Here is a 26,252-nt window from a genome sequence, read left to right as displayed (position 1 = left end):
TTCTCTTCCCACGCCACCCCCGTGTTTTTTCTCTTCTGTCTGTGTCTTTTCTTCTTATAAGAACTCTTGTCAGTGGATTTAGGGCCCACCAGGATAACCCAGGATGGTCTTATTTTGAGATCCCTTATTGAATCTGCAAAGACCCTTTTCCCAAATATTCACATGGTGTTTGGTATAAACATATCTTTGGGGGGAGTGTGATTCAACCCACTACAGAGAGATTCTTACAACTGTTTTTGTAGCTGTATTGTATAATACATTTGGAATATTTGTGAAAAGCAGGTATTGTTATAGGAAAAAGTACATAAATCCTAATTGTACAAACCGAGCTCAGATGCTACTGGTGTGGGGCAGAACCCTCTGCCGAATTAGGTAGGTGTGAACTGTTTCATCTTCCAAGGAGTGTGTAGTGCCTACCGTAGAATATCATCATAGAGAATACGCAAAAAAGGCAGTGCACAGATGCCGTTTCACTGTGCAATCATTGATCTGAAGGTAACGCTATCTTCAGTTCATAAAATGAGAAACTAACGTTCATATAAAATTGTACCAATTGCCTGTTCATTCATTCAACAAATCAGTTCACCGAGGCATTATTCATTCAACAAACATTTACTGACCACCTGCTATTTAGCAGATGCAGTTCTAGGCACTGGGGATATAGATACAAACTGTCCACTTCCTTGTGATCTTTGTCCTCTATCCCACTGCTGTGGCTCTTTGAAGTGTGTGATAATATGGATGCATATCTATTCCAGAAGAGTAGGAGGATGAATGGAAAATGGAATTAGAGAGGAGCAGAAAGTAAATTTTTTTGAAGGTGGGGAGAAGAATTTTTCTTAATTAACAGTGAATGAATAACCCAGGGGGAGAAGCAGTAGTCTACACCCACCGAAGTTACGTGTTTTCTTGACTAGAGGGGATTTGCTCAGGAAATGTGATTAGTTGTCAAAACCCTAAACCAGGATTTCTACTTTAAGATATTTACTCAGAGCTGTATTTTCATGGGTGGGAATGATGATTCTTTTTTTTGAATTAATTTTTTATTGAAATATAGTTGATTTACAATGTTAGTTTCTGGTGTACAGCAAAGTGATTCAGATATATGTATCTTTTTTTCATATTCTTTTCTGTTATAGTTTATTACACAATATTGAATATAGTTCCCTGTGCTATACAGTAGGACCATGTTGTTTATCTACTTTATATATAATAGGCTGTATCTGCTAATCCCAGACTCCTAATTTATTCCTCCCCTCTTCCCCTTTGGAAACTGTAAGTTTGCTTTCTATGTCTGTGAGTCTGTTTCTGTTTTGTTAATAAGTTCATTTGTATCATGTTTTAGATTCCATGTGTAAGTAATATCATATGATATTTGTCTTTCTCTCTCTGACTTAACTTCACTTAATATGACAATCTCTAGGTCCATCCATGTTGCTGCAGATGGTATTATTTCATTCTTTTTTATGGCTGAGTAGTAGTCCATTGTGTGTGTGTGTGTGTGTGTGTGTGTGTGTGTGTGTGTGTGTGTATACACACCACATCTTTATCCATTCATCTGTCGATGGACACTTAGGTTGCTTCCGTGTCTTGGCCATGTAAATAGTGCTGCTGTGAACATTGGAGTGCATGTATCTTTTTGAATTAGAGTTTTCTCTGGATATATGCCCAGGATTGGGATTGCTAGATCATATGGTAACTATTTTTAAGTTTTTTAAGGAACCTCTATACTGATTTCCATAGTGGCTGCACCAATTTACGTTCCCACCAATAGTATAGGAGGGTTCCCTTTTCTCCACACCCTCTCCAGCATTTAGTATTTGTAGACTTTTTAATGATGGCCATTCTGACCGGTGTGAGGTGATACCTCATTGTAGTTCTGATTTGCATTTCTCTAACAATTAGCGATGTCGGGCATCTTTTCATTTGCCTATTAGCTAATGACAATTCCTTTAGTGGGGAGTGAATCATTCCAAAAGGATGGAAGCCTAGAATTGTGGTTTAAAGGCAGTGTCATGGCCTCCTGGAAGCTTAACACTGTGAGTTTTTAAACAAGCCTCTCGATGTCAAGACCTAAGCCAGTGAAAGCAGTTAACTCAGGTGGGACGAGTAGAGTAGCTTTTGAGGTGGTTTTCTCAAAAGGTGGGCCTACATCACGTTGAAAATTTTTCAAGAGAAGTAATTTGACTCAGAAATTGAAAAATCCAACTAAAAGTAGAGATTTGTGTTGCTTATATTTAATAGAATGCATTGGATTCAGGTGTTCGATGTCTTAGGCATACAGAGATTTTTTATCCTTGGTGATTGCACCAAAAGCAAGGTTTCTAGATTACTTCCTTTTAGTGCATCTGAGACAGGAAATCTTTGACATTATGGATTTCATTGCCCAGTATGTGTCAGGCCCTCTGCTCTGAGTGTTTCCTATTCATGTTTTGTTTTATTGTCAAGAGAGCCATGCAGGGAAGATGCTGTTAACGCCCATTTTCCATGTGACGATACTGAAGTGCCAAGAGGTGGTCTGTGCTCTTCGCACTCTCCTCGGCAAAGGTGCTGTGTTTGGAAGTGGTTATCCCTTACCTCTCAAAGCCCCAAGGCAAAAAGTTGGTGACACAGACCACTTGATCCTTAAGAAGCAGTAGTAGAGTAGCTAGGAAATTTGCTATTCTTGAAGTGCATAACCACTGGAAAAAAACCATTTAACCTCTCTGAGTTTTGTTTTTTTTCATCTGTAAATGGCAGTAGCAGGACAGACCACTTAATTAGGCTGTTATAGAGGTTAAATTAAATAATTATATCAGAGCATTTGGCGCAGAGCCAATTCATCTAATTAACTGTTAGTAAAAAAAAAAAAAACAGTACACTTCTTATTGAAGTTATTCAGGAAAAGTAGTTAACACATTCTATCCTAATGCATTTTTTGGCATGGCTGGCTTCTTGTGTTCCCCGCAGAAAAAGCTGCCATTCTTTGGCTTGATTGAAAGATAGGGAGAACATTGACTTCTTGGCCTGTCACTCCCTGGCCTGACAGATGGTTGACCTTAAGCCAGTCTTCAAGCTTGTCAGAGCAACCTCTGCAAGCACAACCCTGAAGGACCAGATCTGTTGGGGGGAGATCAGTGTGCAGAAGGGGGATTCAGACATGTGACTGCTATCACTGCTGAAAGAAAACTTTGCCAAATGTTTACTCCACAAGATGACTGCTGGGTGATTTCCCCTCATACACCCAACAGGAATCCCAGAGCATCCTCATAATATCTGGAAGTCTGGGCCTTCCACTGTGTTCATTACTGACTACCACATGTTTAAAGTTTTGGCAGATGTGTGAGCATGAAAGACAAACTCTATATCCCAGACAATGTGTTGGAAAGAGCATGGATTTTAGATCCCAGTAGCCCAGGATTAAAATCCCAGCTGTGTCACTTAGTTGCTCTCTGGATTTGGAGATTTGTTTGACCGCCTGTAAAAATGAGGATAATAAATAACAGCCGTCTAACAGAGTAGGTGGGAACTAAGTGGTATAAAGCACGTAAAGGTGGCACACAGAAAGAGCTCAAAAGGGGTAGTGCTGATGGTGATAATTTTTATTTCTCCTAGACCATTTACAAAGACAGGATTTAGTAAGGCCTTGAGGTAGAAGGGGAGAAAGAATCAAGGGCTGTTAAAATTATCTAGTGAGGAGGAGCACATTTGAATACAGCCTCCTTGTACTTAGAAAGGTCTGAAATCTGGCTGAGTTATTTCCGCGGGGAACATTCTTTCTCCAGAGCAATTCCCAGGCCCCCAGTGTCTGTAGTTGCAGGGTTAGTAGGTTCCCAGCAGGCCTGTCTTTCAGGGGTGACTTCAGCCCCCTCTGAGAGTGAGAGAGCACACAGAGGCCCGGCAAAGTGCTGCCCTGTGCTGCCGGCACATCAGAGCTTTCTCCCTCTCTAGGCGGGTGTGGCTCACATCAAGAACACAGAGCCACAGTTTGCACAGTTAACAAACAGTAACTGTCGGCTCGGGGACTCTTTTAGCAAACTTAACAGATGCCCCGGTCAGTTAGAAACTTGCATTTAGTTTTTAATACCTCTTAGCTTCTGTCATTTACTGCTTTATGAAGGGTATTTATTTGCTTAAGGAAGTCTAACTGAGCTCTTTAACCACATGGATGTGTTCAGTGTGATCCCTCAGTGAAATAAGACAGTGTCAGTAATAGTGGGTATAATTTCCTTCAGTAGATTTCTCTTTCTTTCAGCTTAATGTTCTCCATACAGAGCTGGCTAAACAGTTGGCAGACACAATGGTTCTACCTATTATACGGTTTCGAGAAAAGGATCTTACAGGTAAAGTAACTGAGTTCAGTGCCATATACTTTAAGAATATTAATTCATTTAATAGTAATTTTTACTGCAATTATTTCTTTAAGTGTGTGGATCATTGAGAAATGCCTTCTTTTTCAGCTTTTATTAAATCTTCACTATGTTCTTGGCTCACCTAAAGGAAGTCACAGGCCAATAAGAAAACAGACTTGGAAACAGACAATTGTAATATTATGTGATGAGGGCAGCAGGACAGAGATGTACAAGGAATAGAAATGGCACACAGAAAGGCGTGATTACCCTTTGAGGATGAGGTGCCAGGGAGGTCTTCCCAGAGAAGAAGAAGATCTGTGAGCTGGGTTTTGATAAATAAATGTTTACCAAGTAGACAAAGATGACGAGGCTTATATTACAGGTTAGGGGACATTTGTAAAGGCATGCTGTTCTTGGGGAGCCATGAACACTTTGGAATGTAAAGTGGAAGGCTTGGAGAGGGAAGGGCAGAGTGGGGACCATACTTTAAATGTGCTAGACTCTGGGGGTACAGCTGTGAACAAGGTATATAGGGTCCCTGTTCTGATGGAGCTCCATTTTAGTGAGTGGGAGTATCTGTGACTAGTTCAGAGAGCCTAGTTGATCTTTTGGATTAATTTTGGTTCTTCAACTCAAATAAAACTTCAGAATAATTTTATATCATTTGAAATCAAGGTAGTCAAAAACTAAATATAAAAAAGAATAAATAATCTTGAAAAAACTTAGTTGATATTACAAAAAGGAATACAGATTTTCTAGTCCTTTTGTCCTTTCTTATTTCATTGAAAATATTCATTGCATAGAGAATAAAGAATTGTATTTTCTAGAACACCAATTATAAAACATTGCAGACCAAAAAAGTCTAAACCTGAGTGCTGAAAGATCTGTTGTTCAGTATAGTACTTCCTGTTTAAAAACAGGAAGTTTAAAACTTTCTTTTTAGGCAGAAAAGATGCAGTAAATGGAAGGCCAAATCTTAAATATGAAGCTTTTTTTCCCCTCACTTTGAGATCCCCTGTGATCATGTCACCTGAAGCCTATGGGGGAAACAGTAGAACTGGCATAAACTCTACCCAAGGGCAGAGTGACAGCACTAACACTTGGTAAATAAAAAATAATAAATAATACGTCAGCTTGTATAAAGAGAAACCTTGATTGAGAAGGGTTTTTAGTGTTTTTTAGTGTTGCTCATCTGTAATCGCAGGTAAAACCCAAACTTAAATGCGGTCATGTGCTGATTATCCAGTAGTAACTGAAAGCCTCATTGACTGCATTTTTAAAAAAGATTTTCTCTAAATGAAAACATTAGAAATGTGTGGGGATATCATTTAAAAAACAAACTCCAAGTCTTTTAGAAACAAAATAATTACCCCCTAAGACTTGTATTGTCAGATTGATGTCTTTCAGGTTTGTTTATGGGAACCTAGGATTGAGAATGCCCAGCACTGTTGATGATGTGGCCTTTGTTAGTCCAAAAGGGCTCAACTTGTGGATTAGTAGTATCAGTAGTATTTGCCCAGGATGATGATTTTTTTTTAAGAAAATAAAACTGTCTAGTAGTAGTAAAAGGAGAAGCTCTCAGTATCTATGAAAAAAGTTAATCAAGGTATACTTTTCTGCTGACACCAAGACAGAAATTTGAAGTGTTTGGCTTGGGTCATACCTGAGTCAAAATCAGAACCAAATTAGAATCTGGCATCCCCTCTGCTTAGTGGTGTTTTTTTTTGTTTTGTTTTTGTTTTTTAACATCTTTATTGGAGTATAATTGCTTTACAATGGTATGTTAGTTTCTGCTTTATAACAAAGTGAATCAGCTGTACATATACATATATCCCCATATCTCCTCCCTGTTGCATCTCCCTCCCACCCTCCCTATCCCACCCCTCTAGGTGGTCACAAAGCACCAAGCTGATCTCCCTGTGTTATGCAGCTGCTTCCCACTAGCTATCTATTTTACATTTGGTAGTGTATATATGTCAGTGCTACTCTCTCACTTCATCCCAGCTTACCCTTCCCCCTCCCCGTGTCCTCAAGTCCATTCTCTATGTCTGCATCTTTATTCCTGTCCTGCTCCTAGGTTCATGAGAACCTTTTTTTTTTTTTTTTAGAGTCCATATATATGTGTTAGCATACGGTATTTGTTTTTCTCTTTCTGTCTTAACTTCACTCTGTATGACAGACTCTAGGTCCATCCACCTCACTACAAATAACTCAATTTCGTTTCTTTTTATGGCTGAGTAATATTCCATTGTATATATGTGCCACATCTTCTTTATCCATTCATCTGTCGATGGACACTTAGGTTGCTTCCATGTCCTGCCTATTGTAAATAGAGCTGCAGTGAACATGTGGTACATGACTCTTTTTGAATTATGGTTTTCTCAGGGTATATGCCCAGTAGTGGGAGTGGTGTTTTATCTTACATTTTGTTGCCTTTTTCATTTACCCACCAATATAAGTACATAATCTGAAGACAATACAAGAGTTATTCAGGAAGCTATTTAAAATTGATGAGGAAGAAACTCTAAAACTGCTCCAACAGGAAGTAGAAGATGAGAAAGAAATGAAAAATTAAAGAATAGAAAGGCAGAAAGCAGCCCCATATCAGAAAGAGTAAGAAAAATGTGAAAAATTTAAAAGCTGGAGGCAGTTTTGAGACAAATCGAAAAACAATGTAGAAGATGTGAAAATGCTTTGCTCTGTTTGACAAAGTAAAAATGGATTGTTTTAGAATCGTAGAAAGTGTCACTTCCTTTTAAATATCTCTGTGTTTTAAAATTTTTAACCTTGGACAGTCATTGCTCTCACTAACTTTTTGGTTTTTTGGTGTTAGATTTTGTTAAGCCGTCTTTGTGCATGATGGGTGTGGCACCCACATGGGGTAATATTTATTGGTGTTGGCTTGTTGCAAGTACAGTATACTAGATTGCTTCAGATTTCTTTCATTAAAACAAGCATCCCCAGGCACCAGGACCTGAGGATGCTGGCGGAGCTTCCCCCTTTCCACGCACATATCTTTATTTTCTTGGGAAAGCACAGAGCTCTGGGTTAGCGTATTTTATTTTTCTTTGCTTTAAGATGTTTCTTTTCTCTTGTTCAGAAGTAAGCACTTTAAAGGATCTTTTTGGACTCGCCAGCAGTGGTAAGCATCTTCTCTGTTCTTGGTATGTGAGTTTAGTATGTCTGTGGGAAGAGATGCTGAATGAATGTTCTTGCCTTTCAGCCCATCTGGGTGCTAAAATATCTCTTTATTTTTAGAGCATGACCTCTCAATGGCAAAATATAGCAGGCTTCCTAAAAAAAAGGAGAATGAAAAGGTATGAATACCTACCTTCCATTTTTCACTTTATTTACTTAAGCTCCTTTTATGTTTCCGTATTGTGAATTTGTGGCATTGAGGGTGTCCTGATGAATTCTTTTTTTCTCCTATACATGGATTTAAAAAAATATAAATTTATTTATTTATTTATTTATTTTTGGCTGCGTTGGGTCTTCGTCGCTGCACATGGGCTTTCTCTAGTTGCGGCGAGCAGGGGCTACTCTTGGTTGTGGTGCATGGGCTTCTCATTGTGGTGGCTTCTCTTTTTGTGGAGTATGGGCTCTAGGCGTGCAGGCTTCAGTAATTGCAGCACACAGGCTCAGCAGTTGTGGCTTGCGGTCTCTGGGGCGCAGGCTCAGTAGTTGTGGCACACGGGCTTAGTTGCTCCGCGGCATGTGGGATCTTCCCGGACCAGGGATCGAATCTGTGTCCCCTGCATTGGCAGGCAGATTCTTAACCACTGTGCCACCAGGAGAGTTCCTGGATTTTTAAAATATTTATTCCAAACCTCATAAGTAGACTTCTTCTCTGTTCTAGCTTTTTTCAAACTGGTTTATTAAATGTCAACTTGGAACCATTGTAAAATGATAATCACATAATGATTCTAACTTAAGCTTGATAGCTCATATGGTTATCTGACTCACATATACTTGGGCACTTGAACTCCTTGCCCTAGATGTTGACTCTGATTTTTTTTTTTTTTTTTTGACTCTGATTTTTTAACTCATGCTCTCTAGCTTTTTAGCTGCTATAGATAATATCGAATATTTTCAGGCATATAGCTTTTACTTCTGTTCCATGATTTCCTGGGAGTACAATCTTATGAGTGAACCAAAATATTTATGGCTTTGAATGCATGCTGCCATATTGTTTTCCTAAAGGATTGTAGCTCTTTGTAGTGCTACCAGCAGAAAATATTGTCTTCACCCCAGTGCAGCCTCACAAACGCTGAGATGCCATTAATTTGGTATTTTTAATTTGGATTTTTTAAAAACTTGAGGTGGAATCTCATCTGCTTTTTATTTGTCACAAAAATTGTCCTAATGAATAAACAAACATGTTTTGAAGTTGCATGCTCTTACAGAATTGCCCCTTGCTTTGGACAGCTTGATGTTTGTTTTCCTTTCCCCTTTTAACCAGCTGAAGACTGAAATTGTAAAGGAGGTGGCAGCTGCCCGGCGGAAACAGCACCTTTCATCCCTTCAGTATTACTGTGCTCTCAACGCGCTGCAGTACAGAAAGCGGGTGGCCATGATGGAGCCCATGCTGGGCTTTGCCCACGGACAGGTAGGGTGATCCCTGTCCCTGAGGCGTCAGACCTAAGCCCGCTGTGGAGAACAGCATGGCATTCTGCTGACGTAGCCTATAGGAGATACTGAAGCATCATCAGAGAAAGAAACACAGGTGCACAGCCTCGCTGGAAATTTCTGAGATTTCAGCACTTGGAGAGCTTCCAGAGGGGCTGGGTCATCATTAGTTGGACTTACTAGGCTATACGTGCAGGAAATGATGGCTTTGATCCCAAGACTCCTATGGGGAGGAGCTGGCATGACCCTTTGTGTCGGATTCAAATGAAAGCCAGGCCTGGTCCAGTTTTCTGAGAAGCCGCCGACTCCCAGGTTGGTGGAGCTAGGCCTACAACCCAGGACTCCGCACGATCCTTTGCTGCTCTGTGTGGTAAGGGTCACCCTCAGCTGGGCTGTTCTTTAAGGATACGTTGCTGAGGTTATTGCTGGCACCTTGGCATCTGGGGCGTGGGGAAATGTTGCCACTGCCTGATGAGGTCTCTATAGAATATTTATCTGGCTTCTTCCTCCCATTTCGTGGGCTACTGAACGTTTGTTTGCAGGGAGGCTCCAGTTTTGGGATGGGCCCTTGACCATGCGGCACTAGCCCTCACCCTCCATCCCTGCCCTGCTTCAGCCCCACTTAGGTTGGCTCCAAAACCTCACTTGGGCATGTGAGAAACACAGCTGGGAACCTTCTCTCAGTTGACAATCTAGGAACATAAAAGAATGTGAGGAAGCAAAATGTTGAGAAGAAAAAAAGCAACTTAAAAAAACCACATGTGAGCATCTATTTTTTTAAAATACATTTTAAAAATACATATATTTCAAAAGAATACAATATCAGTTTCATTCAGGGAAAAGGAGAACAAGAGAGGATCTTTAAACATCTAAGCTCAGCTGTCTGTCTTCTTCATCTGGTTATTTTATTGTTGAGTGATAGGAACACTAAGGTCAGCTTGGTGTCTTTAGAGGTAGTATTTAACTAGAGCAATAAAATCATTCTGTGTCAGCTGAGTAAAGCTGGATTAAACCAAAAACTAGCACTGTGCAGCTGGGGGCTTCAGTCCTCAGCAAATCCTTGGGAGCTCCCCCCGCTTCCTCATAATGGGCACTGTGTCCACACGTGTATACTCGCTCACGCTCTGTCACCCTTCCCTGAGGTCCTGTTGCACCTCTGCCCCTGCCGATGTCCTGGCTTTGTTGGAGAATGCCAGTACTCCTTTGTTGTCTCTGATTAATACCTCCTCTCACATCTGTCCTCCCTGATTGACATTTCTTGCCTTTGAAGCAGTAATTCCTGCTCAGTTAGAGACCCTGAGTCAGGGAGGGACCTGGACTCAGCATCTCAGAAAGATGAACTGCTCCAGGCCTGATGGATCAGTGCTTGGGGAGCTTGGTTGTTTAGAGGAGGGTCTTCACAAGTCCTAAAGGATGGGTTTGATACTGGCTGGTTTCACTCGCTTCCATGGCCAAGGACTCCACCACTTCTCCCAGCCTGGACACAGTTGGGGAGGACAAGACATTGGATGCAGTAGCACCAGTGTAGCCCCCGTGCCTAGGAAGTCAGAACAGAGCACACCGTCATTGTCGGGTGGTGGCAGCGTCATTTTTGAGGACTGAGGATGGCATGTTTCATTTTTCATATGAAAAGTATGCAGATTTCAAGACAAAAGACCAAATAAAAGTCTCACCCTGCAGACTTTTTCATCCTGATGAAAACTATAGTTCCTTCCTAAAGACCAGGTTGTTGTCTGACACCATGAATCTTTGGGATGATTCTAAAGCATTCGCTGTCCTACTGCCTCATCAGCCCTCTTTAACCAATGCCCATTGAGCATCTACTTTGTTAGTTGATGGTCATATGACCCTAGTGCTTCCTGCTGTTCACAAAGGGCCATGAACTCAGGTCTTTGGATGATGTTGCGCTGAGTGAGACTTCTCAGCACCACCCACCTTAGTGGAGGTGGTTTGACTCCATTCCTTCCTTCCGTGGCCCTCATTAAACAGGTTTCCAATTAGACCATGATTCAGTCCTCAGGCCTGCATACAAACTGAGGTTTTGTTATCTGTGTACAGGTTCATGAGAACACAAAAATGAACTTTAGTGTCGTGTTTACAGGGTAAGTACTACATAATGTGGCTGTAGAAGCCAGTGTCGTATCCCTTCCTTCCATCCGTTCATTCATCAGGTTTTTTTTAGGGATTGCATGAGCCCCTGCCTTAGGCATTTACAGAATAGTAGAGGAGCTAAGACATGGACTTAGAGTATAAAATCCAAGGATTTCAGGGAGGGGAAAGAGAGAAAAAGCCACCTTGATGTTGTGCACTTAGAAATGTAGAAAGCTTATTTAACGGACCTTGATATTCAACATTTCAGGGACCCAGAATGGCATTTACAGTGTTATCTCTGTATGGTTCAAAGATCATGGGGCCAGAACATCTCCCTGCAGGTATACCTTGCATTAGGATAATCATGATCATTGTGTTTCTGTACTGTGAAAACTAAGTACATTGGTGTACATACTTCCCCAGGGTGTCTGGGGAGCCAGGTGTAAGGAGTCAGAACTGTGCTGGTGACACCTACTAGCCTTCTAGAGGTGAGAGGTCGATCTCCATGCCCACCACCCAGGGCAAGAGCTGCTTCCGGATCAGAACGTTGGGGAGCAGGCTTCACCCTCCTCCCTCTACAGATACACCAGGGGCTTTGGGAGTCAATCTCAGCCGGTGAGGTGGGGCTCAGCAGAGAGGCAGCAAGTGCTGCCGGCGAGGAGGGGCCAGCCAGTGTCTGCTGCCCCTGTGCTGTTAGTCTCACGTGTCATGGATTCATCGATCACCTTGCTTAGACACTTTTCAGAATATCATAATTATATCTTTCAGATTAACTTTTTTAAGAAGGGAGCAGAGATGTTTTCCCAAAGTATGGACAGCTTCTTATCCTCCGTTGCAGACATGGTTCAAAGGTAATGCCGCACTCCGGTTTGCATCTCATGTATCTTTCCTCACATCCTGCAGCCTGTGTCCTCTCTCCTTGTCAGTGTCTCTCTGAGCCATTACTAGGCCATCAAAGTGCGGCACCAGCTGTTCCCACAGTTTTGTGACTGGGCGTTGAAAGCCCCGGCCACACAGCCTGCTCCCGAGGGCTGGGTCTAGTTCTGTGAGTCGTGCTTCTGCTGCCTGACCAGGCACATCTTGTTACAGGGGCAGCAGGCAGGGCTCCCAGTGGAATCTGGGAGCACAGGAGCCTCCTGGTTCAAACGGCTAAAGCATTCAGCTAAGAATTCTAGTTTTCCTATCCCTTACGTTGTATCCTGGTGAGTAGATAAATACTGCTGCTCCTGTGCCACTAGGAGGGGTCTTGCTGCCACATTGCTGTGCATCAGCAGCCAGCCAGCCCGAGTGGCCAAGGAACAACGTCTAGTGGTGGCTCTGGGCTCCGCAGTCCTTCCCCGGGAGGTGGACGCCTGGCCTCGCTGCATCAGGGTGTAAGAATTCGGAACCCAGCCTAAACCCCGACGGGTGGCATTTCAAACCACCCCACAGTGCCGGGGCTTTTCTTTTAGTCCCTACTTCACAGTGATACACTTCAGGCTTTTTTCTTGGCTCCTTCACACACGCGCGCACGCGCGCGCACACACACACACACACACACACACACACATATACATGCTTTTTTTAAAATTAAATGAAACATGATTTAAAATAAAAATCTTCGAAGGGAACAATTGAAGGTAGTCGCTTTTCTACCCTGTTCTTTGAGTTCTGGGAGCCTTGGATTAGCTCAGAGTTTTTGAGCCTCCCTGTATGGGTTGGGGAGCAGAGGGGGGACAGTTACTAAAAACTCCCCGGAGTTGTGTGCATGATGTCACATGAGGGCTTTTCTGGGGGAGACAATCCTTACCTTTCATCAGATCTTCAAAGAGGCTTCTCACAAAAGCTGAAGGACCTAAGCGGTTCTGTATACTTTTGGCTCCCTCCATCCACTTCTGTACAGCTTAACTTCTTTTTTCTCATTCCATTCTCTCAGCCTTGGCAATGACAACCCCGTTAAACTAATGAAGTTTGTTGGTGGAGCCCCCGGTCGTTCCATTCAAATATCAAAATAGCCAAAATTAACTTGGACTGACCGCTTGCCTCGGGGTTGCATTAAACAAGACACAGGTAGTATACACTGTGAACCTCTAAGAGGAGAATCTGGAACATACAAGCCCAGTCTCACTCACCTACAGCACGCTTCTGAAAGGAAATGCTGAGGAGCTCACTCTGTAACACACTAGACTCGCTAGCCCCTAGGGCTCCTCCTGATTTCAACATTGGAATTCAGTCCTACCTCCTTTACACAGTGGAGAAGTGGAACAACGCCTCTAGAGTTTGTTTTCTCGGATGGAGGGCCCATTTTGGCAGACTGTGTTTAGGACTGTCACCCAGGCTGTCACCCCTGGGTGGGGTAGCTGTTGAGGCCTCACGTTATGGGGAGAAAGGGCAGCTGCTTATTTCAAGCTAAAGCTTCCAGCTTTTCCACGCCTCAGACCATGGGCAGCCGGGCCGGCCAGCCTGCACCGTCTCAGGGCAGTTGTGTGGCTCTCATATAAGGAAAAGCATTGCTCTTGGCTTTGCTGTTGCACCTTGGTACCACCTCCTGGTCACTTTCCGGTCTCCAGTGGCCGTCCCCACCATTCCTGCCTAAACCAGGGGGTGGGGGCCATGAATGACTGCCGTTTCCTTCTTGCCTTTCGGGCTCTTTCACAGGCTGCCAGCACATGCGGCTCCTGAGGATGGGCTCATCTTCTAAAACTTGCATCAGCAGTTCTGAGCCTGGATACCACTGTGTCAACAGAGAAATTATTTAGCTGGGTTCAGGCATTGTCCAGTGGTATTCGTTACGCTCTGTTTGAAAACGACAATCATATAAACACTTTTGGTAGCACAGACCGGAGTCCCTGTGATCTCCAGCTTTCAGAGCCTCGGAGGTGGAGCGTCGTGCCCCCCTGTGTGAGGCAGGAAGCCGTGGGGAGGCTCCACCATCTGCTGTGACGAGTGACTGACCTGACACCTTGTGTCTCAAGCATCCAGGTGGAACTGGAAGCGGAAGCGGAGGAGATGCGGGCATCCCAGCAAGAATTACTTTCTCTTGAGGAAGCTGTTTACACTCCAGACTTGGATGCGGCTGCACCCCAGATCAACAGGAACCTCATCCAGAAGGCTGGTTACCTTAATCTTAGAAAGTGAGAGTTCATTGCCTGCCTCTTCCTCTAAAATCTGTGTTCCCTGGGAGTGGCTAAACACCTGTTAAGTGCCCCATCAGAGGGCGGGGGTGTGTGAGGTTGGGTTAGAGCTCCCGCCACGGCGCCCCTCCTGCCTGGGACATAGGAAGTGTCTGGGCCCAGGTCCCAAACTGCACTGAGAGATGGGGCTTGAAACAGTCGTGTGAGTAGAACCCAGTCAGTGCGTAGACTCCCAAGACACCACAGGCCGCCCCTCCCTGGTCACCGTGGCCATTTGACATAGACTGCTCTTCACTGTCACCATCCTAGACCATTGAGACCCTTCCCCAGACCCCTGACGGGTGAGAGCAGTGTGCCGGTGACGCAGCACTGAGGCCAGAGTCTGAGGGCCAGGAAGCTTCCAGAATCATCCAGGTTCATACAAACTGAACCCCATGTATAACCCTCAGGTTTCAGATGTTCACTATGAATTAAAGAGGTGCCCAGGTTTGACTGTGCCTGAGAGCAGGTGGGGTTGTTGTCAGGTGCGGTGGTGAGCTCTGACTTCGGTCAGACGTCCTGGCCCAGCTGGGCCCCGCTGTCCCGTCATTTCATCTGTAAAATAGAGCTGAAGATTGCACCTACTTCGTAAAGTTGTCACAAAGATTGAGTGAGGTAATTCCTAGCAGGTATAAGCACTCAAATGTTAGCTATTACCATTTTTGGAAATTGTAATTATTGAGGCAGGAAACCTAGTGCCCCATACATAGTCGCTACTCAGTAAATACCGAATCAAATAAATATATTTGATATGCCCCAAATGGAGGATGTGTGAAGAGGAATTGCCAGCTGTTTTCTTACCAGGTTAGAGCCTTTCAAAGGTCTGTAAAGCTCATTGAGATCACAGGCCAAAGGTCTCCTTTAGTTCTGTACAGATAGAAAACTCCACAAGGTTCTGGTTTTATTTGCCAGGAACTAGATTTTTCTCTTGTAAACAGCCCACAGAAGCAGCATAACATTCAGCTGGAGCAAAACCCAATCTGGTATAAAGTGCCCAGGATTCGGGGGTGTGCGCTGTGGCCGGGGTAACCCTGGTGACTAGCTAGACTTAGAGCAGTTCAGCTCTGTGTCTTAGAGGAATGATCTTCCAGGTTTTCAGTTCCCGATGGTGATGGACTAATTCCGTTTCCAGATCCTGGGTTTAGAAGCCAGAGACTGGCTGCAGTGGGGGTGGGCGCCCCTTGCCCCCACCCTGGAGTTGGCTGTGGACCAACTGGCCTTTCCCGTCTGAGCAGAGCCCATCAGCTCCCAGCTCGTTCAAGCTAACCTGTACCTCTCCTGCTACTCTTTGCACTTGAATTCTTTTCAGAGAAGTTTTGCTTTAATGTAAAGCAACACATTATTTCTAAAATGCTACCAATACCCATAAAGAGGCAGCAAGACTGAGGTGCCTCTCATGCTTCCTAGTACTAATGAGCTTTTCACAACACAATTCTTACAGTAAAACAGGGCTGGTCACCACCACCTGGGAGAGACTTTACTTCTTCACCCAAGGCGGGAATCTCATGTGTCAGCCCCGGGGCGCCGTGGCCGGAGGCTTGATCCAGGACCTGGACAACTGCTCGGTGATGGCGGTGGACTGTGAAGACCGACGATACTGCTTCCAGATCACCACTCCCAATGGAAGAGCGTAGGCCACACGGGTTTTATGTGGGAGGAAGCGGGTGCAGCGACCCCACTTCTGCCCAGGGCCTGCTAGGTCACTCCTGTGTGCCAGCCCTCCATGGGGGAGGCCCCGTTCTGGGTGGTGGTGACCTTTCGGGAGGGTGGTTTTATGTCCTCTTTAAGCCAGCACACAGGACCATATGGAATCCAGCCTGCCTTATCTAAGAAGTCCCAGAGAGGATCTGTGTGTGGCTGTGGAGGAGAGGCGACGTCCATGTGTCAGACGGCAATAGAAGGAGCTGTTTGTCGGCGGAGACTCAGAGAGAGAGGGGTGGGGCCGTAGCCGCTCCTCGTCTGTTCTAGACAAGCCTTTGTGTCCACATCACGGGGTCGGGGGGCTGAGGGGGAGAGTGGGTGCCTGCCCGAGGCGTCCGCTTCCCCAGCCGACACAGGAGATGTGAACAGGACGTGCCGCTGCAGCAGAGCTATTCGTCAGCACTCTGTCCCCACACCTGCCGTGCACCTCGGGCCCAGGAGAGGCCATGTTTGCAGAATGGCAGCCGTGTATCATCACAGTAGATCCATCCCAGTGGGACCCCCTCTCACTTAGAGCAGTGGTTTCAGACTGCTCCAGGGAGTTTGGAGCCCCATGAAGTGCTCCAGGCTTCACCTGCTTGGGGGAGAGGAGTGGCCCCGTTCTCAGTCAGAGCTGCTCTGCTTGCATTTGCTTTCTCTGTTGGGCTTCTGAGTTGAGATTTTATTTAAACAATAGCACGTTCATGGCGAGGGGGCAGCGCTGGTATGATGTAGACCATCTCTTCTCCCAGAACGGCAGAGCATTTTTAGACATCCTCCTCCCTCTCTGGGTGATGGTAAATGACCTGGGAATGAAGATTCTGGGTTCTAGTCACACACAGTCCCAGGCTGTTACGTAAGTCCTCTGGGCCTTGGTTCCCTCAGGTAAGAAATAGGGATGAAATCCATGTTCCCCGCGTCCTACAGATGAGATGAGGAACACGGACTGGCACGTGTGGAGTGGAGCCCCTATAAGAGTGACGCCTCCGCAGAACTAGAGCAGTATTATCTGTATCTTACTCCTGAGTGACGCCTCCGCAGAACTAGAGCAGTATTATCTGTATCTTACTCCTGAGTGACGCCTCCGCAGAACTAGAGCAGTATTATCTGTATCTTACTCCTGGCCAGCTGCATGCAGATACTCAGTCACTGAGGTCCGGGAAGCACTTACTTAGATGTACTTTATTTCAGGGGAATAATCCTCCAGGCAGAAAGCAGAAAGGAAAATGAAGAGGTAAAGGTTTTGTTTGTTTCACTTCTGTTCTAGTATAGTGGGTGACTTTGGGATTCAGCAGGTTTTTTTCATGTCATCTACAGTGGATATGTGCAATAAACAACATCTCCAGACAGATCTACCTGACAGACAACCCAGAGGTAATTCACAGCTGCCCTACATGCGTCTCAGCTCTTTTCTCAATGTGAAAGGTAAGCGTCCACCTCTTGCAACTGAGCGTGTCTTCCTCTGGATTTTTAGGCAGTCGCCATCAAGTTGAATCAGACGGCTCTCCAAGCAGTGACTCCAATTACAAGTTTTGCAAAAAAACAAGAAAGCCCTTGCCCCAGGTAACTAAAGGACAGAAAAAAACTAGCTTTTGTGGAGCCAAACTGTGTATTAGGGATTTCACCTGTACTAGGAATTTCATCCTTACAGCAGCGTGGTGTTCAGCCCTGTTCTACCGAAGCAGTAACTCTGACCAGGAAAGGGTAAATACTTTGCCCATGTTCACACCACAAATGAGGGGCCGAGTCAGAATTCAAAGCTGTCTGCTTTCAATGTCCACCTCCTTCCCCTGGACCATGCAGCTGCAGCCTGAGCACATAGGACATGCGTTGAGTATCCTGCTAGTCAGGGGTTCTCCCCACATTTCGTATCAGCATCAACAAAATTATGGAACCAAAACAAAATTTTTTTAAAATAAGGAAGAAAATCACCTTTTATGTGTCCATGTTATGGTGCAGGCCTTATCATATGTGCATTTATTTCACATATATATTTTTCATATTTTCACATTTTTCATAATTGTTCTTTTACACACTATTCCATCATTTATTATTATTGACTATTTGAATATTTAGGTTGCTTCCCCTTCCTTTGTTTGCTGTTGTCATTTATAGTGAGCATTTTCACACATACAGCTTTCCTCGTTTTGAATACTGCTTTAGGATTTATTCCAGGAATGCCATCTTAATGGGAGTTTCCATTTGATTAAATAATAGAAGGCTGTATTATCTGTTATGCTAATGAAAGCATGGCATCACAGGGCAAGTTGAAATCATGACTGTATTCGGCCTCCATCTTTAGTGGCAAGGTAGAAAGAATCCCGTTACATGTTTTACAGATATTGTCTAATGACTCCAGAAGAAAGTTGTCAGAAAGCTCAGAGTGGTTGAGTAACTTCCCAGGGTCTCAGTGCGGTGCAGCGTGGAGCCAGTGCTCGCACACCCAGCCCTGGGACGCCAGGAGGAGCGGCCCGAGAGAAAGCAGAGAATAGGCTGAGTCCGATGGTGAAAGAATTAGGTGCCCTGCTGAGGAGCCACAGGCAGGGGAACAGAACTGCAGGCTTTGACAAGAGGGGAGGCATAGTCAGAACCGGCTGGAAAGACTGCTGGGCGGCACCTTCTGGGAGATAGCGGGTGGGGCGGGAGAAGGGAGGGCAGCGAGGCCCCACGGGATGTCCCTGTGATAGTAGCTGTGAAACAGAACATGAGAACCTGAGCAAAGGGAATCAAAGTGGGGACGAGGCAACAAGTCTGAGAACACTCCAGTGCCATAATTTAAGGGTAACAGTTTACACAAAAGTAGCATGCTTACTAAGTGCAGCTTTAAGGAAAGCACTTTATAAATGGAAATGGAAATACAGATCCGGCCAGTGGGCTAACCTGTGAGCATTGTACTGGGTAAACGTGTCTGTCTGCTCTCTGTAAAGGCACACGAGTGTTAGAGGGACATAGTGGAGAACACTGCACTAGACTTGGAGTTAGGAGACGTGGTCTTAATAACAGCTCTGCTCTGAGCACAGCTGGATGTCCTTGAGTGGGTCGCCAGCACTCTGGGCCTCCGTCTCTTCAACTTTGTGATGTAAGATGAGAGAAATCAGACCACCTCCAAGGCCTCTTACCGCTCTAAAATGCTGTCTTTCTGGGGTGTAATCAGAAGGTGTAACTGGTTTTCTAAAAAAACAGTCTGCAGCTCAGATTTATTTATTCAGTAACTGATTTTTCTCCTCTGTTCTACAACAGAATAAGTAAATCACATTCTTAGAAAGGAACCCATAGAAGGGATACAGAAGAATCCCTAGAAAAAAAATGACTGTAGCCAGACAGCTGAATCAATGCAAAGATTGGAAGGGTGACAGATGTGGCTGCCAGATGATGGCCCCAGAGCAGTGGAGGGGCGGGGCAGTATCTCTCTTAGGGTCAGCTCATTAGAATAAAGAGATGTTTTGATGACAGTGGGAGAATGAAGCAGAGAAACTCTGTTCTTGGGAACAAACTGCTGTTCACTTCCAAGCAAATTTCATGTGTGGCCTTCCCTCATTCTGCAGTTACTTATATCTAATATTCATTCATTTATCCAGCTATTCAGCAAATGTTTGTTGAGTGTCCAGTATGTGTCCAGGCGCTGAGCTAGATCATGAAACTTACAGACTTGTAGGAGAAGACAGGCAAAAGGTAAACAAATACTGAGTTAAAATACAGGAAAGCACTATTAAAGATGAGGGTGCTGTCATGGAGAATAAGGAGGAGACCTGTTTAGGGCCTGTCTATAGAGATAATTAAATTGAGAAGTAAGAGATGAGAAGTAGCCTCTCTTGCAAAGAGCCAGAGGTAGTGCATTCCTGATCCCAGCTGTGGAGGCTGAATGGCAGAGAAGAGCTTGGTGTCTTTCAGGAACTGAAAGGAGATCACTAACTAGACAATGGTCGGCAAAGGGAGGTCATAGAGCAAGACGAGGTTGGGAGGGAGGGGGGCAGAGACAGATCATGAAGGAAGTCAGGGCAGGGCTTTGGGGAGCTGTGGAAGGGTTTTAGAGGTAGGGGTGTGTGAGCGAGCGAGCGAGCGAGCGAAAGATGATCCACTTCACATTTTGCAAGGTCAGCTCTGGCTGCTGTGGAGGACACACAAGGCAGAGCTGGGCAAGCAGGTATCCAGTGAGCGGTCTGTAGCAATAGTCCAGGAGAACACGGTGGTGGTGTCTTAAACGGATCATGGCAGAGGAGATGAAAAGTAGGTGGACTGGGGACTTACTTTGAAGGCAGAATCTGTAGGACGTTTGTTATGTGAGATGTGAAGTGGAAAGAAAGGAACAAACAAAGGATGACCACAGTCTGGGTTGAACACCTGGGCAGTTGGTGGTGATACCAACCATGATGACACCACCATGAAGACCTGAAGAAGAGTTGGTAGTCAGTATCAGGAGTTCGGTTTACGACATAAGTTTGAGACGCTTGTGAGACATTCCAGTGAGTTGTCAAGTAGTCAACTGATACAAGTCTGGAGGGCAAAGAAAATGTCTGGGCTGAGTCTCTGAATTGGGAGCCCATCAGCACGGAAATGGTGGTAGAAGAGGTCAGCTAGGGAGAGTGTAGAGGGAGGGAAGTGGAGCCTGGGACAGAAGTCTAAAGAACTCCAACATGTGGATTAGAGGAGAAGAAGCCTGCAAAAAACACTTAAGAAACAGCAAAAGAGTAGGAGGAAAACCTATAATGTATGGCATCAGCACAAACCAAGAAAGGAGAATTTCAAGGAGGAGAGGTCAATTATGTTAGATGCTTTGGGAGACCAAACAGGATGATGATCCCAAAGTGTCCATTCGAGTTGGTGACATGCAGATCACAGGTGATGCTTTAATTTGCATCATTTCCCTCCTCTGTTCAAAGAGTCTTCAGTGGCCGCCTACATGCAGAGTCAAGTTAGACCTCACCCGATGGTGTTAACAGCCCTCTACAGCCTGGCCCCGTCCTGTCTTCGTTGTGTGATCTCCCCTCATACCCGCTGGGGAACCAAAATCTTGGGACTCGCTTCCTTCCCTTGAAGCTTCTACTCACACCTTCCTCCAGTGCTTCACTTACTATATCATACTCCTCTCTTGAAGACTGGATCATATAGCAGATGTGATTCATTTGGGTTACTGAGGCAGTGTAACACTGTGGGAAAGCACTATACTGGCAGTGAGGAGACCTCAGTTCTTAATCTACCTAACTCACCAGATAACTGAGTGCCTTCAGGATTACTACTCAGCTTCTCTAGAGGCCTCGGTTTCCTTTTCTGTTAATAACTGAGGTTAAAACTAAGCATCTCTCCTTGCAGTGACCGTCTACCATTCTGTCTATTGTGCTTGTATCCATTTTCCATTCATTATGCTCATTTGTCAGATGATATTATAATAGTTCCATACAACCTATTTAGTTATTGACATACTTGAGAAATTTGAAATACTGATACACAAAATATCAAATGAATGGAAAGATATTGAGAGTCTTCTTATGGTTCAAACAATGTAAGAAATCAAAATACTTTTACATGATTTGCCCCTCAAAGGTTTTTACACTCTAGCTGAGGAGAAAAGATTATAAACATGAAAAGGTTAAATTACAGCATTCTGACACTGGAAGAGAAGAAACATGGAGGCACGTGATTAATTACTACATACCGTGCTCTACTTTTACGTGCCACAATCTCAAAACAGTACATGTGGGCACAGTGCTCAGGAGGCACGTAGAGATCCAAGACTGTCCTCGCGGCTTACTGAGAAGAACCACAGGACTGCAGAGGAAGGAGAGGGTCAGGCTGGCTTGAAAGGCCTAGTGGATGAGTGGCGATTTGAGCTGGTGTTTGAAGTGCAGGAGAGAGTGAGTGAGCAGCAGACCTGCGACGGAGTTGGAAAAGAGAAGCACACGTGTGTTTGGTGTAGCTCTAGTGGAGGATGCATTAAGGGAGGGGAGAGGGAGACCTTCAGGAGAAAGGACAGCCAGGTGGTTGAATGCTAGGCCAAGATGTATTATTCATTCAGCTCACGTTTTTGAGTGCCTACTATGTACCAAGTAATAAATATGATTTAGCTATAGCTCCTGCCCTCAAAAACCTGTCTCAAAGGGAGAAAGATACAAACAGGAAATTAATAGGTAATACAGTAAGTAGTCTTAATGCAGAATGCTGTGCACCAGAACAAGCTATAGGTAATGTGGAGATCTGAGGGATTTTAACCATGGACGTGAATGACATTTTACGAAGATTTATTGGTAGAGTGGGTTAAATCTTCTCCCTTATCTACTTGTAAAAGTTACATCGGCATTCAACAAGTATTCATTTGATTGTAAAAGCTTAAGGTTAAAAGGGATTTAAAAAAAATTTTTTTTTCCTATTTTGTACTCCAGCCAGAACATGAAAAGTTCAGAGGTGGAAAATGACAAGATTGTTCCCAAAGCAGCAGTCATTATACCTGAAGCTGAACAACTAATTGCACCTGGAACACCTATTCAGTTTGACATTGTACTTCCTGCTACAGAATTCCTTGACCAGAACAGAGGGAGCAGGTATGGGCTAAGAGGGGTTATCTCTGGGAGAACTGAAAATAAATTTAACGTCTCATGTCCCTACCCACCTCCAGAGACTATCACCTTCTGACTTAGAGTTCAAGTGTCATGTGTCCCTTTAGCTGAAACTGTCAGGATGTTTGACTCTGGCTATTCCCCTAGGCGTATCAACCCTTTTGGTGAAACTGAGGATGAGACATTTCCAGAAACAGAAGGTAAGTGGCTAGTTCTGTGTACTTATTCTTTCCCCGGCACAAAATGACCAGGGCCATTGAAATAAGATGTGAAGTCATGTTCTAAAGAGCTTTGACTTGAAATATGAATTGAAATTACGATCCACAGGTGTGTGTTCTCTGTGCAAACTCACTAGGACACATGCAGTTAGGACCATCCTGGGATAAACACTAAGGGAAGGCTGACAGATTTCCTGCAGCTGTCGTATCATCAGCCACATCCATACCCTTTTTGTAGCTCCTGCAGAGAAATGCTGCCAAATCTAAATCTGCTATAACATTACTGCAAAACAAAGTCCAACAGGATAAAATTTGGGTGAGTCATAGACATGCTATTACATTTTAGAAAACCAAAAACACAAATAACTCATTCTTAAATTTGAAGATGACATGAAAAAAAAAATGGTATTTAATTTGTTCAAATTCAGATTCTGATTTTTGTTGTTTGATTTACATTCTTACAAGGTACATAAGAACATACTCAGTAGAGCTGACCATAACCTGCTACTCCAAAGAGCTACACTTCCCAGCCAAGGCAATTTAGAAGTGCTGGCAAGACCTCATTTTACCACAGCCTCTCCTTGACTGAAGCCTGAGAATGTCATTAGAATGAAATGCCACTTATTTAAATTTAAAAGTAGGACTTGAGAACTGGCATTCCTTACAGCTTTAGGTAAAAAAAGAAAAAATGATGTTAATAGGCTCTGCATCAAATCTGACTCTCTGCTTATATCTAGCTGACTTCTCACACAGTCCACAGTTTTTTAACTGTCTACACAAAAAACTTTCTAACTTGTAAAAATTAGTTTCATATGGGAGTAACCATTTATAACATATCAATTATATTTTCCTAATTAAGTTTTTTTAACCCTTATTTTTTAGGGGCAAGGATACTCATAGGGAGGACAAGTGAAGAAAAAGTAGGCTTCTTAGTTTCAAATGGTGAATAAGTGAATTACTGTTCTTACAGAAAAAAAAAAAAAAGATCTTTTAAACCTTCTTCATGATCTTCCAGTTGTGGCTGCTGTTATTCAGTTTGTCAGGTTACGTGCCATTATCAAGAAGCCAGTACTGTCAGCTCACTAGCCTCAAATAAGCTAATCAATAGGTCTGCAATCTCCATTAGTTTATGGAACGTCACCACTGCCCTTCAGTAAATGATGTGCATGAATTGAATGAAACCCAACATCAGGTCTTATTTTCTTCTATAAGAGGACTTTATCAGCGGGCCAAAGTAATGAATGAATTTTCTGTTGTCTAGTGGAAAAGCTCTTATTTTCAGAGAAAAGGTAAGATGCATATACTGCCACTTACACGTAGTCAACCTAGAGTTTTCATGCTAGAAGGATGTTCATGTGGTTTCATTTTATACATGAAGAAAAAGAGGTACTTTTCTAGTCTAATGAATAGTTCCAAACAGACAAAATATGGACAATAGGAGATTCAGAGCTTTGGCAATTTGTGGCTTATATAAAAGCAGAGTATTCAGAAGTTTTGGTAGAAAGCCCTCCAGAAAGCAAGGCAAACCCAGGTCTTCAGCCTGTTCTCAGACCAGCACATGTGCCTCTGGTATGCGCATCGACAGGCAGGAAGTGAAATGATCCTGAGCAGAAAATGCTCTCTTGCAGATTCTCTTTTGCAACAGATGTTTATAGTTCGGTTTTTGGGATCAATGGCAGTTAAAACAGACACCACTACTGAAGTGATTTACGAAGCGATGAGACAAGTACTGGCTGCTCGGGCTATTCATAACATCTTCCGTATGACAGAATCCCATCTGATGGTCACCAGTCAAGCTCTGAGGTACATTCAGTTCCGTTTTCAGATTTTCTTACAGCTTCGACGGATTCCCCTTTGAAAGCACGTTTAACCATCTAGAATGTTCACAGTAGAATTGTTTGATTAGATTAAGTAAAGATGCTACTCATGTTTCTGCTCTGTTTTTTACATTTTGGTTTTATAAGATACATTGGCTAGAAGAAGTGCCCTTAAAGACAAGAGCTGGTATTTTTAGCAACTGGTATCTTTAGTGGTGAGTGAATTCTACCCTGTTGGGCGTAAAGATGCCATCACTCGAGAGTTACTCTCTGTATCTCAGAGCTTGCAAGTGGAAGGGTTTTTGTTTTTTCTCTTCCATCTCTGAGAGTACTATTTATAAAAATTAAAAACTATGACAACAGAACAGGAGCCTGCCTCAGGTAACTAGACCACCACAAGGAAAATCTGATTAATATTTGTTGGGCTGAAAATAAAGAAGCCAAGTCATGTTAACTACATGATTTGGGGTTTCAAGTAATAAGATCCGTATGAATGATGGCAAACGACAGTCAAGCTGTGGCTGCCATGGGCATTAAGACCTGTGCTGTACAATACTGTTGCTACATGTATCGCTTGAAACCTAACTCGTCTGAATTGAGAAGTGTTTTAAGTGTAAAACACATACCAAACATTTAAGATCTCATACTATCCCCCCAAAAAAAGAATGCAAAATAATTTTAAAATTAATAATACACCTAGCTGGTAATATTTCCAACCTATTAAAGTGTATTAATTTCAGCTGTTTTCACTTTTTTTGATGTGGCTGCTAGAAATTTTTAAATTACATATGAGGCTTACACTAAATTTCTGCGGGACAGCAGCACTGCTTTAGAGCCTTACTCCTGACTTTGGCATTTATTAGCTGTATGAACTTGAGCAAGTTACTTAACCTTTGTGCCTCGGTTTCTTCAGCTATAAAATGAAAACAACCATATCCACACCCCATAGTATTGTCATGAGGAATAAATGAGTTAATTCAGGTAAAACATTTACAGCTGTGATAGGCACATAGAAAGTACTCAATAAATGCTAGTTTCAAAAAAGTTAATTAGTACTTCGGCAAAAATCAGAATATAGTTTCTTCCATTTATTAAAATCAGTCCTTTTCATTTGTTATAAACCTTTTACTGAGAATGAGGTTCTTATGAATAAAACCTTATATTTATTTAAAGATTTTTCTCTAAGTATGTCCTGGACCTTTCATAGGCATTGAAAGCTTTCATAAGCTACAAAGCTTATGATAATCTTTCTTATAATCACCACCAAAAAAGATCAGAGTAAATATATGTAAAAGCAATGTGAAAAACCGTAGTACATCAAATAACACTATCCCCAAAAGTGCAAAGACAACCCACAGGATGGGAGAAAACATCTTCAAATCATTTATCTAATAAAGGTATAGTATCCAGAATATATAAAGAGCTCTCACAAATCAACACAGAAAAAACCCAGTTAAGAAAATGGATGAAACCCAGTTAAGAAATGGAAGAATGTCTACTTGAGTTGACATTCCTCCAAAGATATGTAATTGGCCAACAAGCACGTGAAAAGATGCTCAGTGTCGTGAGTCACTAGGGCAAAATGCAAACCAAATCCAGAACCACTTCACACCCACCAGGATGGCTATGGATTTTTTTTTTTTTTTTTTTTTTAATAAAGTAACAGGTGTTAGCAAGGATGTGGAGAAATTGGAACCCATTGCTGGTGGGCATATAACATTTTTCAGTCACTGTGGGAAATAATTTGGCAGTTCCTCTATAACTTAAACATAGAATTCCATTCCTG

At 43.4% G+C, this 26,252-nt stretch overlaps 2 protein-coding genes across 8 annotated transcripts in view; one reads left to right on the top strand and one right to left on the bottom strand.

The window, feature by feature from the left end:
- Positions 1–26,252, top strand: part of APPL2 (adaptor protein, phosphotyrosine interacting with PH domain and leucine zipper 2) — a 69,994-nt gene that overhangs the window by 18,886 nt on the left and 24,856 nt on the right. For all 5 annotated transcript variants that reach the window (XR_009505445.1, XR_009505444.1, XR_009505443.1 and 2 more), the window contains exons 5-17: positions 4,235–4,322; positions 7,432–7,473; positions 7,590–7,648; positions 8,791–8,937; positions 11,817–11,899; positions 14,003–14,161; positions 15,642–15,830; positions 17,072–17,114; positions 17,198–17,254; positions 17,355–17,443; positions 22,258–22,416; positions 22,579–22,631; positions 24,278–24,452. Coding sequence is in view for 2 of the 5 variants with exons in the window: in XM_059936811.1 (XP_059792794.1) it covers positions 4,235–4,322; positions 7,432–7,473; positions 7,590–7,648; positions 8,791–8,937; positions 11,817–11,899; positions 14,003–14,161; positions 15,642–15,830; positions 17,072–17,114; positions 17,198–17,254; positions 17,355–17,443; positions 22,258–22,416; positions 22,579–22,631; positions 24,278–24,452 (1,343 nt within the window). In the remaining 3 variants the exon portion in view is untranslated. The remainder of the gene's footprint in view (positions 1–4,234; positions 4,323–7,431; positions 7,474–7,589; positions 7,649–8,790; positions 8,938–11,816; positions 11,900–14,002; positions 14,162–15,641; positions 15,831–17,071; positions 17,115–17,197; positions 17,255–17,354; positions 17,444–22,257; positions 22,417–22,578; positions 22,632–24,277; positions 24,453–26,252) is intronic.
- The window catches only part of WASHC4 (WASH complex subunit 4), an 85,541-nt gene continuing 69,597 nt past the window's right edge, over positions 10,309–26,252 (bottom strand). For 2 of the 3 annotated variants that reach the window (XR_009505440.1, XM_059936808.1), the window contains one exon: positions 23,063–24,523. The gene's annotated coding sequence lies outside the window, so the exon portion shown is untranslated. Of the gene's footprint in view, positions 10,495–23,062; positions 24,524–26,252 lie in introns of those variants that run through there. The other variant, XR_009505441.1, reaches the window with a different exon arrangement.

This window comes from Balaenoptera ricei, chromosome 10, assembly GCF_028023285.1.
Source record: "Balaenoptera ricei isolate mBalRic1 chromosome 10, mBalRic1.hap2, whole genome shotgun sequence".
Lineage (NCBI taxonomy): Eukaryota > Metazoa > Chordata > Mammalia > Artiodactyla > Balaenopteridae > Balaenoptera > Balaenoptera ricei.
Note: the sequence above shows the minus strand (reverse complement) of the source record. Positions and strands in the feature narration are given on the sequence as shown.